Raw genomic sequence first — 14355 nt, forward strand, 5'->3', positions numbered from 1 at the left:
GCACCCTAATCCTCAGCCCCAGCCAGAGCCCTCATCCCCCAGCACCCTAATCCTCAGCCCCAGCCCTCAGTGCCCCCGCATCATGAACCCCTCATCCCCCTGCTCCCTACTCCTCAGCCCCAGCAAGCGCCCTCATCCCCCCGCACCCTAGTCCTCTGCCCCAGCCCTGAGCACCCCCACAGCATGAACCCCTCATCCCCCTGCACCCTAATCCTCAGCCCCAGCCCTGAGCCCCCCTGCAGCATGAACCCCTCATCCTCAGCCCCAACCCTCATCCCTCTGCACCCTAATCCTCTGCCCCAGCCCTGAGCCCTCCCACAGCATGAACCCCTCATCCTCAGCCCCACAACCCACACCCCAAACCTCTGCCCTAGCCCTGAGCCCCCTCCTGCATCATGTACCCCTCATCCCCAGCCAGAGCCCTCATCCCCCACACCCTAATCCTCTGCCCCAGCCCTGAGCCCCCCAGCAGCAAGAACCCCTCAACCCCACCCCCACAGCCCTCACCCCACATCCCAAACCTCTGCCCTAGCCCTGAGCCCCCCGCATCATGAACCCCACCTCTACCGCCCGCACCCCCCAGCCCAACCCACTTCCCTAGCCCTGAGCCCCCCCTGCATCATGAACCCCTCATCCACAGCCCTCACCCCACAGCCCAACCCTCTTCCCTAGCCCTGAGCCCCCTCCTGCATCATGTACCCCTCATCCTCAGCCCCACAGCCCTCACCCTGCACTCCCTCCTATCCCCAAACTCCCTCCCCCTTCCCACACACCCCTTCCCAACCCCAAACTCCGTCCCAAAGCCTGCACCCTTCACCCCCTCCTGCACACCCACCCCCTGCCCCAGCCCAGAGCCTGCACCCAGCACCCAAACTCCATCCCAAAGCCTGCACCCTGCACCTCTCCTGCACCCTAATCCCCAGCCTAGGATCTGTACCCCAGACCTCCCCCGCCGAGCCCCCTCCCAGAGCCTTAGGCAGGTGGGGGCGGAGTTTGGGGGGGGCAGAGTTGGGGGGCGGGTTCTGGGCACCACCAAAATTTTTACAAACTTGCCACCCAGGGAAACATCATCATCCTTTCTTGGGCAGGCATCAACTGGGGAGATGGCTCCGTGAAATGAAGCAGAGTTCTTTGTGACCAACCATTCCCCCCAAATCAGATGCATGTTTGATCTGGTTGAGGAAGGCTATTTCCCTTTATGTAGTGGACCCTGGGCCTGAAACCAAAGGCAGAAACATATTTAGACCTTTGTCCAAAACAAATCCATACAAGCTAAGTCTTCAGAACCAGCCGTGGGTTTTGACAGGTGTCCTGATTCTGCAAAGGGCCAAACATTTCCCATTGGCTTCAATGGTCATAGAATTAGGACCGTAGTAAGTAAGGTAAAATGTGCAGAAGTGTTTGAATCCAAGAGCATAGGTGTAAGTTGGGAAACTTTAAAAGATACTATAATTCTGCAAGGCCTGCCACAAAGAGATGTCAATCTGCTTTGAAATCTGATGTAACAAAGAATGTAAAAAACAATAGTGAGGCTGGAAGGCAGGATGAGGGTGACACTGGGACCATGGGGCTGCTATAGATGCTGGAAGTTGGAACTAGGAGTATTGCACCCCTTGGCTTGAAGTGGTTTCCATCATATCCAGGGTTTAGTTTGGTCCAGTGGGTCTCAGCACCCCACTATATAAATTGTTCCAGCACCTCAGGGCTACAGCTGTTAGCTATGTGTACAGCTTGATTGTTTCAAATTATATGATTAAAAAAATAAATTAGTGTCTCCCTATGAACATAGCACAATGGGGCCCAATCCTGGCTAGGGCCTCTGGGTGTGTGAGTACTGCACGGGAAACCCTTCCTGATCCTGTGCTGGCAGAAGGGGTGTTGGGTGTCCCTGGGGAGCTGCGTGGCCCTCAGAGAGAATGAGGCGAGTTGGGGAATGGGCCCAAATGTCCTGGGGCCTGGGCTGGGGGAGCGCACTGGGAGTGGCCCTGTAGCGGGGAGGGGCTGTCTGACCCCAGGGGGCTGGGCTGGGGCCCCGGCAGGGAAGACGCCTGACTGAGGCAACAGGGTGGAGGGTGCCAAGAGCAGGGGGCGGGGCTGGCCCGCATCATGAGAATGGTTCGTTCCGTTGCCATGACTCCCGCCGCTCAGACCCAAAGCTTCCCGTCTGCATCAGAATAGAAGGTCCCGTTGCTATGACTCCCGTAGCCCCGCCCCCCGCTGTCCCTAGCGCCGCTCCCGGGGCCCAAGCGGCCGCGGCTGCCTCCCGCCCGCGCCGCATGGAGGAGCCCGCGCGGGTGAGTGACCACGACTGGCCCCGGCCGCCAAGAGCCCTCAGCCCGGAACGGGCGCCGCTCCCGCCGCTGCTCGGGGCCCCTGCGCGGCGCGGCCCTTAGGCCTTTCCCCCGTGGGAGCCCAGCCAACGGGGCGCGCTCGGGCCAGGTCCGCGGGCCCCCCTGCGCCGGCATCGCGCCGGGCCCGGGACCCCCGGAGCCCCCCGGGACCCCCCGGAGCCTCCCGCCCACGGCGTGGCGCCGCACCCGTGCAAGCGCGCCCCTGGCATCGGCTGCACCCCGCCCTCCCCGCCCCTGGCATCACCCTGCACCCCGCCCCCACGTCTCGCTGCAGCCCGCCCTGGGCTCCCTGCAGGCTCCAGGGTTCCCAGAGCTGTGGGCTCTTCCAGCCCCTGTTGCAGGGGGGCCCGGCCGCCAGGCAATCACTCTTACAAACTTGCCAAGCTCTGTGTTGGTCCAAAGTGTGGCTCTCTCACCAGCAGAAGTTGGTCCAATACAAGGTATTACCTCACCCACCTTGTCTTGCAGATAGCTGGTTCAGCCCTGTGCTGGCGCTGCCCCTTGGCATTGCTCCAGCCCTGGTGCTGAGTGTCTCCGCTCTTCTGCTCTCCACTCCCTGTTCCCTCCAGGTTTTGTTTCACCACTCCTCTCAAGGTTACTAAATTACCATATGCATTACCATGCATTTAACCTGGGACAGCTGCTGTCACATGTGGACTAGACTGTCCTTGTTCCTGCTAAGGGAAAATCGTGTCTGAAGTTGAGCTAGATAGGAAATGTCTCATTTAAAACATTTTCTGGCAGGAAGGGTTTTTCCAGTCTAGACAAAGCCCATGTGGGCCTTCACTGAAGCAGGCAAGCTGGCTGCAGCAGCTCAAGCTGGCGAAGTACACTGAGCAAAACACGTGGAAGTGATTTATATCAGCCCCATTTAACAAGGGACTGTGACCCCAGTGTATTGCTCGCATACATTTTGAACAACTGCCCCATTTTTTATGTAGAGCTGTTTCTAGCAAATAGGTATAGGTATTTGCTAGGTGAGGCATAGGTATAAGTTAATAAGTAGTGCAGGAAGCCTACAGTCTTCAAAGACTCTTAAGGGTATGTCTACACTACGAAAATTAGGTCGAATTTATAGAAGTCGATTTTTAGGAAGCGATTTTATACAGTCGATTGTGTGTGTCCCCACTAAGTGCATTAAGTCGGCGGAGTGCGTCCACAGTACTGTGGCTAGCATCGACTTTCGGAGCATTGCACTGTGGGTAGCTATCCCACAGTTCCCGCAGTGTCTGCTGCCCATTGGAATTCTGGGTTGAGCTCCCAGTGCCTGATGGGGCAAAAACATTGTCGTGGGTGGTTTTGGGTACATGCTGTCAGTCGCCCCCCCTCTGTGAAAGCAATGGCAGACAATCGTTTTGCACCTTTTTTCCGTGCTCTCCTGCTCTGCAGATGCCACACCACGGCAAGCATGGAGCCTGATCAGCCACTGCTGTTGTGAGCATTGTAAACACCTCACGCTTAATCCTGCAGTATGTGCAGAACCAGAACCTGCAAAAGCAGGCAAGGAGGCAACGACAGTGCGATCACAATAGTGATGAGGTCATGGACACAGACTTCTCTCCAAGCACGGGCCCTGGCAATTTGGACATCATAGTGGTAATGGGGAAGGTGGAACGCCGATTCTGGGCCCGGGAAACAAACACAGACTGGTGGGACCACATAGTGTTGCAGGTCTGGGATGATTCCCAGTGGCTGCGAAACTTTTGCATGCGTAAGGGCACTTTCATGGAACTTTGTGACTTGCTTTCCCCTGCCCTAAAGCGCAAGAATACCAAGATGAGAGCAGCCCTCACAGTTCAGAAGCAAGTGACGATAGCCCTCTGGAAGCTTGCAACACCAGACAGCTACCGGTCAGTCGGGAATCAATTTGGAGTGGGTAAATATACTGTGGGGGCTGCTGTGATCCAAGTAGCCAATGCAATCACTGAGCTGCTGCTATCAAGGGTAGTGACTCTGGGAAATGTGCAGGTCATAGTGGATGGCTTTGCTGCAATAGGATTCTCTAACTGTGGTGGGGCGCTAGACGGAATGCATATCCCTATCTTGGGACTGGACCACCTTGGCAGCCAGTACATAAACCTCAAAGGGTACTTTTCAATGGTGCTGCAAGCACTGGTGGATCACAAGGGACATTTCACCAACATCAACGTGGGATGGCTGGGAAAGGTATATGACGCTCGCATCTTCAGGAACTCTGGTCTGTTTGACCAGGTGCAGGAAGAGACTTACTTCAAAGACCAGAAAATAACTGTTGGGGACGTTGAAATGCCTATAGTTATTCTTGGGGACCCAGCCTACCCTTAATGCCATGGCTTATGAAGCCATACATAGGCACCTTGGACAGTAGTCAGGAGCTGTTCAGCTATAGGCTGAGGAAGTGCATAATGGTGGTAGAATGTACATTTGGACGTTTAAAAGCGCGCTGGCACAATTTACTGACTTGGTTAGACCTCAGCTAAACCAGTATTCCAATTGTTATTGCCGCTTGCTGTGTGCGCCACAATATCTGTGAGAGTAAGGGGGAGATGTTTATAGTGGGGCGGGAGGTTGAGGCAAACCGCCTGGCCACTGATTACGCGCAGCCAGACACCAGAGTGATTAGAAGAGCACAGCTGGGTGCGGTGCACATCAGAGAAGCTTTGAAAACCAGTTTCATGACTGGCCAGGCTTCGGTGTGACAGTTCTGTTTGTTTCTCCTTGATGAAAACCCGCCCCCTTGGTTCACTCTACTTCCCTGTAGGCCAGCCAGCCTCCCCCTTTTAATCATCGCTTGCAGAGGCAATAAAGTCATTATTGTTTCAAAATTATGCATTCTTTATTAATTCATCACACAAATAAGGGGAGGGGAGGGAAGCACCGGGTGGGGTGGTGGAGGAGGGGAGGAGGGAAGGACAAGGCCACACTGCACTTCAAAACTTATTGAATGCCAGCCTTCTGTTGCTTGGGCAGTCCTCCGGGGTGGAATGGTTGGGTGCCCGGAGGGGCCCCCACCTCGTTCTTGGGCATATGGGTGAGGAGGCTATGGAACTTGTGGAGGAGGGCAGGCAGTTACACAGGGGCAGTAGCGGCAATCTGTGCTCCTGCTGCCTTTCCTGCAGCTCTACCAGATGCCGGAGCATATCAGTTTGATCCCCCAGTAGCCTGAGCATTGCATCCTGCCTCCACTCATCGTGCTGCCACCATCTCTCATCTTGCTCCCACCACCTCTCATCTCGTTCATCCCTCCTGTCCTCGTGTTCATTTTCTGCTTTCCTGGACTCTGACATTGTTTGCCTCCACGCATTCTGCTGAGCTCTTTCAGTGCAGGAGGACTGCATGAGCTCAGATAATATTTCATCACAAGTGCGGTTTTTTTTTGCCTTATCTGCACTAGCCTCTGGGATGGAGATGATAGGGGTAGCGTTGAAATATTTGCAGCTGCGGGAGGAAAAAAAGGGAGAGTAGTATTTAAAAAGACACCTTTTAGAGAACAGTGTGTAGACTCTTTCACAGTGAACCAAGCTTTTAACATTACATAGCACATGTGCTTTTGGTACAAGGTCACATTTTGCCTCTTATATTGAGGGGCTGCCGGTTTGGTGTGAGAGATCACACACGCAGGGCCGGGCAACAGAATTCGGCTCGCAGGCAGCCATGGTAAGCCACAGTCTTTCAGCTTCTTCAACCTTCAAAACATGTGGGAATGGTTTCAAACAGCAGGGCCTCCTTTTCCATACCAAGCACCCATTGGGTTGGCCATTTAAAAGGAGGTGCTGTACTGGCCGCGAATGCATCCCAAGTCTTCAGGGCAAATTAATCATTAAACACCCTTGCTTTTCAACCATGCATTATATTTACAAAGGTACGCTCACCAGAGGTGCCTTCTCTGACTTCACGGTCCTTGAGCCCGCTTTGGGAGGGCTGGGAGGGTATTGGCTCTAGGATGATAAACAGTTCCTGTTGGGGAGAATGGTTTCTCCACTTGCGTGCTGTGCACTATCCTCATCTTCCTCCACCTTCGCATCTTCCTTGTCCCCAAAATCTTCATCCCTATTGCATGAGACTGCCCCATTGCAGGGGTCCACAGACAGAGGTGGGGTAGTGGTAGGGGCGCCCCCTAGAATGGCATGCAGCTCCTCATAGAAGCAACATGTCTGGGGCTCTGACCCGGAGCGGCCATTTGCCTCTTCGGCTTTTTAGTAGGCTTGCCTGAGCTTCTTAATTTTTATGCGGCAGTGCTGCGGGTCCCTGTTATAGCCTCTGTCCATCATGCCCTTGGAGATTTTTTTCAAGTATTTTGGCATTTCGTCTTTTGGAACGGAGTTCTGATAGCACGGATTCGTCTCCCCAAACAGCGATCAGATCCAGTACCTCCTGTTCGGTCCATGCTGGAGCTCTTTTGCGATTCTGGGACTGCATGGTCACATCTGCAGATGAGCTCTGCATGGTCACCTGTGCTGATCAGCTCACCACGCTGGCCAAACAGGAAATGAAATTCAAAAGTTTGCGGGGCTTTTGCTGTGTACCTGGCCAGTGCATCTGAGTTGAGAGTGCTATCCAGAGCGGTCACAATGGAGCACTCTGGGATAGCTCCCGGAGGCCAATACCATCGAATTGCATCCATACTACACCAAATTCGACCCAGCAGGGTCGATTTCAGCGCTAATCCCCTCGTCGGGGAGGAGTACAGAAATCAATTTTAAGAGCCCTTTAAGTTGACAAAAATGGCTTCGTCGTGTGGATGGGTGCAGGGTTAAATCAATCTAATGCTGCTAAATTCGACCTAAACTCGTAGCGTAGACCAGGGCTAAAACAGTAGCTTAGCCAGATTGAAGCGTAAGCCCAAAAGCCTTAGCATAAATCTTAGCATAAGCAGCTAACCAGGAGTAACCCTGGCTCATAAGATATCATAAGATTGAATGTTGTAATAAACAAGTATGGCTAAACTGATAGGTAACTGCTGGATGCCAGTTGATTCTAGTTTTGGATATTTTAAGATAGGAACATCACTAGCAGATGTTCAACCACAAGAATACATTGGCAACCAATTGACATATATGCTAATAAGCTTGAGGTAAATGGCATAATAACATATCAGAGGAGGGCACCCTCAACATTATTAGGGTGAGGAAGTTTAGATATGGATAGAACATGCCAGACATCTTTATGAATATTCATGGCTGCCATGTAACCCTATAATCTCATCCTCCCTGTAAACAGGCGGTACTCACCCCTGCCGCGCCTCCTGCTGGTTGGTCCCGGAATTTCACTAAGTCCGGCCCTGGAGCGCCCTCGGCAGGCTGGTGATCCCCCTGTTCGCAGGCCCCGTGTCCCTCCCTGGACCCGGTGCCCCATTAACTATGATTGGGTCTCCCCCCTCCCAGGGGAACCCCCACCCTACTATCCCCACTTTGCCTCAGTAGTGGCCACTGACAGTCACTTTCTAGCCCCACACTCTGGGGCAGACTGCAGTATCAGCCCACTCATCACAGGCAAAGGGGTTTGGACCTGCTGCTTTGTCCTACCCCTGGGCTGCCCTCTGCAACTCCCAGTACCTTTGGCCCTTTGCTAGGCCGCAGCCTGGGTCTTTCCAGGCTGGAGCTTCCCTAGCTCCTCAGCCTGTTCCCAGCCCTGCTTCACCCAGGTACTTCACCTCTGCTCATAAGCAGCCAGGCCCATCCCTCTCTGAAGCCAGAGAGAGACTGTCTGGGCTCTGGCTTCCCTGCTTCTTATAAGCCCCAGGGCTTCAGTTTGGGGCGTGGCCTCCAGCTGCAGCCACTTTCCCACTCAGCCCAGCTCTGTCAGGCCACTTTTAACCCCTTAAACCCCCGGAGCAGGGTCCACCCTGCTACACTCCCCTCTTGGTCCCCCGCACTTAGTGGGTTTCCGTGGCCCTGTGGATCCTCCCCTTAGGCTGGGGGGGGGATCCGTTAGCATGGGGCGGGCTTCCGCCCGCCCCCTCTCCCGGATAACCCAATAGTACACTCCCCTCTTGGGATCTTCTTGGCATGCCAGAGATAGGACCATTCATCTTATTGATCATAGATATTCGCAAGGGATGGTGTACAAATGCCCTGCTGCAGGACATCTCGACCATTCTGTATTATCTCTACCCATTTTGCTTTGGAGTGTTTGTGATTTTGCTAATTGTCTTAATAAAAACATTACAGTCAAGAGGCATTTCCTAAGTGTGAATGTCTTTCACATGAGCATCAGGGCCCTCATAGTAACTCTGGGTCTGATCTTGAAGCAGGACCCTTCCAAACCACAGAATGCTAACTTGGAAATACCAATTAACATACAATCAATAGATCAGGAAATATCTGTCTTTCTTTAAAATTTCCAAAATTGGTTAGCTAGGAGCTGCTATCAGCCATTATTAAGTGATTGCAGAAATCCTTGAGTTTTGGAATAGAATCCAAACAAGTGTATGGTATGTGAGTCTGGTAATCTTTATGGTATATTTTTGTATCGCTTCCCATAACGGGACATAAGGGCAAGGATCCTCATATCCCAAATTCCTCTCATCAAACAAGAATAATCAAATTTGATATGATTAAATGCCTTTGGGAGTCATATGCTTCCATCGCATTAGTTTTATTTGTTTTCTGCACTGCCATTAAGTGCACATTAATTACAACTTAACTTTTACTGGTTCAGAAATATTATGCCCACACAAATCTTTCCCAGGAGGAAACGTTTTAGATCAGGGGTCGTCAACCTGTGGCTCCAGAGCCACATACGGCTCTTCAGAAGTTAATATGCGGCTGCTAGTATAGACACTGACTCCGGGGCTGGAGCTACAGGTGCCAACTTTCCAATATGTGGGGGAGGGCTCATTGCTCGCCCCCTGGCTCTGCCACAGGCCCTGCCCCCACTCCACCCCTTCCCTCACCCTCCCCATAGCCTGCCATGCCCTCACTCCTCCCCCCTCCTCTCCAGAGCCTCCTGCATGCCACAAAACATCTGATCGGGAAGGGGAAGGCACTGATCGGTGGGGCTGCTGGTGGGTGGGAGGCACTGGGAGTGTGGGTCGGGGAGCTGATGGGGGGCTGCTGATGTATTACTGTGGCTCTTTGCCAATGCTCATTGGTAAATTCTGGCTCCTTCTCAGGCTCAGGTTGGCCACCCCTGTTTTAGATGTTTGAGTAGGTTACGTTTTGATGATTTATTCTGACAGGAAAAAGTACAGGTGGAAGACATACTTGAGAGGCTCAAGGAAGAAGGAATCAACCCTTCAGCTTCTGCAGATGAGCAACTTTGTTATGTTTGGCAATTATTCCTGCGTAATGAAGACAAGTTACTGTCTGCTAGTCAGGACTTAGAGAACCTCAGACAACAGCAAGCAGAAGAAATGAGAGAGGTAAGAACTAATTGACGTTTGAGTAATCTTCATGAATATTTGTGCTTTCCATTAGGATTTCACTTTTAACCAGGAGAGGACCTCCCCTCTTATCCCATGACTGCTTACTTTGCTTAAGAACTTTTGGTGAGGGACCTTGTCAAAGATTTTCTAAAAGGCCACATACACTATGTCCACTGGATCACCCCTGTCCACGTGTTTGTTGACACCCTCAAAGAATTCTAATAGAGTGGTGAGGCATGATTTCCCTTTAGTCAGCCATGCTGACTCTTGCCCAACAAATCATGTTCAGCTATGTGTCTGATAATTGTTTCAACCAATTTGGCTGGTACTGAAGTTAGGCTTACTTGCCTGTAATTTACCAGGATCGCCTCTGGAGCCTTTTTAAAAAATTGGTGTTTACATTAGCTATCGTCCAGTCTTCTGTTACAGAAGCTGATTTAAATGATAGGTTACATACTATACTTACTAGTTCTGCAATTTCATATTTGAGTTCCTTCAGAACTCTTGGGTGAATACCATCAAGTTTTGGTGACTCATTACTATTTAATTTATCAGGTCGTTACAAAATCTCCTCTATCAACACCTCAGTCTGGGACAGTTCCTCAGATTTGTCACCCAGAAAGAATGGCTCAGGTGTGCAAATCTCCCTCACATCCTCTGCAGTAAAGACTGATGCAAAGAATTCATTTAGTTTCTCCACAATGGCCTTGTCTTCCTTGAGTGACCCATTAGCACAATTGTCCAGTAGCCCCACTGAGTGTTTGGCAGGCTTCCTACTTCTGATGTATTTAAAGAATTTTTTGCTGTTAGTTTTTGTCTTTTGCTAGTTGCTTTTCAAATTCTTTTTTGGCTTGCCTAATTATACTTTTACACTTGACTTGCCAGAGTTTATGCTCCTTTCTATTTTCCTCAGTAGGATTTGACTTCCAATTGTTAAAGGATGAATTTTTGTCTCTATGAGCATTGTTTGTTATCAGGATAAAATTAAAAATGGATTCATTTTAATTATCAGATCACTCAGTGCTAGTTAGCAACGGATTGCATACGAGTTACTCTAAATTAGGGATAATAGTGCTTTTTTACTGACTTAATGGATAATGCCAAATTGTATTTAGAAAGATTACAAAATCCAGCATAGGTTTATGCAGCAAGAGTTCAGTTAGTTGATGGGCAGCTTTAGCTTTTAGCTATCTTAAGGCTTGACTACATTACCCACTGGATCGATGGGCAGCAATCGATGCAGCGGGGGTCGATTTATTGCATCTAGTCTAGAAACAATAAATCGACTGCCAAGCACTCTCCCGTCGACTCTGGTACTCCACCAGGGTGAGAGGCACAGGCAGAGTCGATGGGAGAACGTCAGCTGTCGACTTACCACAGTGAAGACACCACGGTGAGTAGATCTAAGTACATCAACTTCGCTCCGCTATTCACGTAGCTGAAGTTGTGTAACTTAGATTGATCCCTTCTGCAGTGTAGACCAGGCCATATTCTCTGTGTCACCTCCAGTTAGGTGTCCAGAGTCACCTGACATTTTGGTATACATAACATTGTGCAATATTTCTGTGATGTCACCACCACTTTCCTGAATAACCAAGAGATAAGGAAAGCATTGCTGAAAACACAGCGTTAAGGTACACACCCGCATCACCATAACTTGGCCCTCTTTGAGCATTGCTCCATATCACACATGCTCATCTCTGCCTTTTCACTGTAAAGGAAAAGAGCTGCCTGCACCTGCCTTGCACTCAAACACGTAGCCTAGTCTCCCGACAGAATACTGCACTTGTAAAATTAAATTACGGTACTGATTCACATAGGATACCATCTAAATCTATACTTTCCTTTACCCATCATTAAACCTATGGACTGCTCTCATATCCCACGCTACTGACAATTCCTGGGGGAAGGCACAGGAGGGGAGCAGGGAAGGTGTCTTGAGACAACCTACACAATTTTGCAATAAGATGATGCAGGCTACATTCTCAACATATGTATACTTCCCTTTCCTTTACTCGCACACATGGGCTGGGCCCCAAATCAGTCACATCTCTGTGATGCTCCTAAAACGAATCCCCATCTCCTCAGCTCAAAAACACTTCTACCAACCTGCCCCACCAACACCTCCACCATTCAAACCATTCACTACAACTATAGCTCTCATACTGAATGCAGTTGCAGTGCATGCAGTAACTCCCAGTGGCAATTGCCAGCTTGGGGGTAGAGGCAGAGTTAAGGGTACATGGGCATATACTTTAACTTTGTATTTCCTGGTTTTCTGAAGTTTGAGTTTTGTTGAATTTGACGTTCTGGAGCTGTCCCTGGAAAACCTTAACTTTGCATTCACAAAGGTGTTTGTTTGTTTGTTTGTTTTGTTTTAAAATTTAATTAACATAGGAGAAATTAAAAACGAAAAACGTTGTGTTAAGCTCATGGGTTTCAAAGTGAGGAAGTGGCTACAGAAAATGGCACTGTGGGTTTCCAAGCTTGTGACTCATTTAATTCCATATAAAAAGTCTGTGCAGGTGACAAGTACCAGCTGTACCAGCCCCACATTGAAAATCAACGGTTCTTTCCCTCTCGCACATAGCCTAATTAGAGAGGCAAGCTGGTCATGACTCCATAGTTAAGGCTGCAATCAATGTTCCATTATAAGGCTTATTTTTATTCCCTATATGTGGGTGAATGGGAATTGGCCATATGGACCCCTATTCTTGGCACACATATAGCCTGGCCTGCATGCTCAGAATTTTCTAGAATGTACTATCCGTTGGGGCCACTCACCCTCCATCTCCTCCTCTTACGTAGGGTTTGGAGGGTGGCTCTAAACCCTCTTCAACTCCTTCTGGCTGCCAAAGCTGCAGTTTAGTTGGAGTATAGTTCAGTGTCAATGTTCCCCCCCCTCCATCAATTCTGTCCTTTGGTTGCCTCTTTGGGTCCTGTTTTTCATAGTTAGCTAGCTAGTAACTTAGACTTTAAACACTGTGTGTTGAAAACACGCACACAGATACACACAAAAAGGCGTGTGCACACATGCATATGCACACGCCAGGTTTTTTGGTGTCCATGCCATTCTGCGCCTCCCTGGGCTATTTCCCTTTCCCTAATGTTGGGCTTTTCAGTCAGTTTTAGTGACCCCTCAGGAGAGAGAAGTGAATAGAGCCTTTGTAGTCACAAAATCCTTAAACGTTTAAAGAACACAACCAAGTGCTACTCTGTAAGTGTTTCATTTCTTCCTGTCAGAAGTGCATTGGGGGTCATACTGTAACTTCAGAGGGTACTATGTGAGGTAGTGATGCTAATAACTTGTTTGTAAATGAAAGCCACACATCCAAAGTTTGAAATCTTGTTGCTCTCTTTGTTTTTAGGTGGAGAATTATGTGGGCCATGTCCGTAGCCTCACAGCAGAGCGAGACGCTTTCACCACTGAGTTTGAAAAAGAAAATGAACAACTCAGAATTGAGTTTACACAACTGCAACTCCAGCAGGGTAATCCCTCTTTCCTTTCTCTGAAAGCGCTTCAGTATTTGTGCTGTAACAAATGTCAGGGACTACAGTTTATTCAGGGAAGCTGGCTGAGTGCTGCCTTGTAGAAAACAAGAGTGATTTCTTCTTGTACTTTAGAGAACAAAATGTTATAGGTAAGTCTTTTTAATATACAGTTATCTAGGTAGACAGAATGTATGTATAAATTATTGTATACCATTAAAATTAAGTTTTAAATCAGTTTAGAAATACTGGTCTTTATTTCATTGTCTCCATTCAGTGAATGGGGCTGTTGCCTCTTTCAGTGTGGCTGCAATTTTAATTAGATTTCCAAGAGGCACTCAGTTTGCAGAACAGAACAGAATCAGCTGCACCACTAGAAAGAGCAGGAGAACAGACATTGAGTTGTTATAAAGTAATGTATTTATTCAGTTAACCAAAAGGGGTCCAATCCTGCTCCCACTGAAGCCAATGAGTTTTGTCATTGATTTCAGTCAGACTGGGATCAGGCTCAGAGTTGACTTTAAAATAACTTTGAAAGACCTGCTATCTTTCTAATAGTGACTTATTCTCAGCCCTGATCGATGATGATAAAATTTCACAATGTCAGTTTGTTAGCTTCTTAATTATGTTTAATATAATTATTGTGTTCATATTTCAGTTTCTGTGAGTAATGTTCCTGTTTCCTAAACCCCTGCGATCACTTCTAACAGGGATAATTTTATGCTTTTTTTAGTGACTGCTTTTCTTTGTAATTCTGCTGAATATTGTGTTTAAATACCTTTCATGGCCCGCTGCAGTTTTCCTTAGCTTTTCTTTTTGTGACTGGTATGTGTTGGATCGGTGAATAAAAGGGGAGTGATGCATACACAGTAGTGCAGTTTCTGTGCTGCATTTACAAAGGGTGCAGCAGAGAGTGGAGAGGTGTCAGGAGCCTGATTCTTTGCCCTGCTTTTGGCAATCTGAGGGTTTCAGGAAGTGCTTTTGGCGCAGTTGGCTTAGATAGATAAAGAAATTCTGACTACTAATGGAGTGAGATTTTTCAGGACAGGAACAGACTTGTAGCGTTACGGTATGTGTATCAGATAAGGCACCTGTCCAAACTGAAGGGAAAACCACATCTGGCCTAGTGGACTCAGGATGTAGCCAGACACAGTCTGAGGGGATCTGATA

The 14355-nt window shown here is 49.2% G+C and overlaps 1 protein-coding gene across 8 annotated transcripts in view; it reads left to right on the plus strand.

Annotated features, from left to right (window-relative positions):
- Positions 1 to 2174: 2174 nt before the first annotated feature.
- CCDC30 (coiled-coil domain containing 30) overlaps positions 2175 to 14355 on the plus strand; it is a 140407-nt gene continuing 128226 nt past the window's right edge. For 6 of the 8 annotated variants that reach the window (XM_039508921.1, XM_039508924.1, XM_039508923.1 and 3 more), the window contains exons 1-3: positions 2175 to 2294; positions 9511 to 9693; positions 13065 to 13185. In XM_039508921.1, coding sequence (XP_039364855.1) covers positions 2193 to 2294; positions 9511 to 9693; positions 13065 to 13185 — 406 coding nt within the window. In that variant the 5' untranslated portion in view covers positions 2175 to 2192. Of the gene's footprint in view, positions 2295 to 9510; positions 9694 to 13064; positions 13338 to 14355 lie in introns of those variants that run through there. The other 2 variants (XM_039508927.1, XM_039508928.1) reach the window with 2 other exon arrangements.

Source organism: Mauremys reevesii, linkage group 21, assembly GCF_016161935.1.
Source record: "Mauremys reevesii isolate NIE-2019 linkage group 21, ASM1616193v1, whole genome shotgun sequence".
In the NCBI taxonomy this organism is placed as follows: domain Eukaryota; kingdom Metazoa; phylum Chordata; order Testudines; family Geoemydidae; genus Mauremys; species Mauremys reevesii.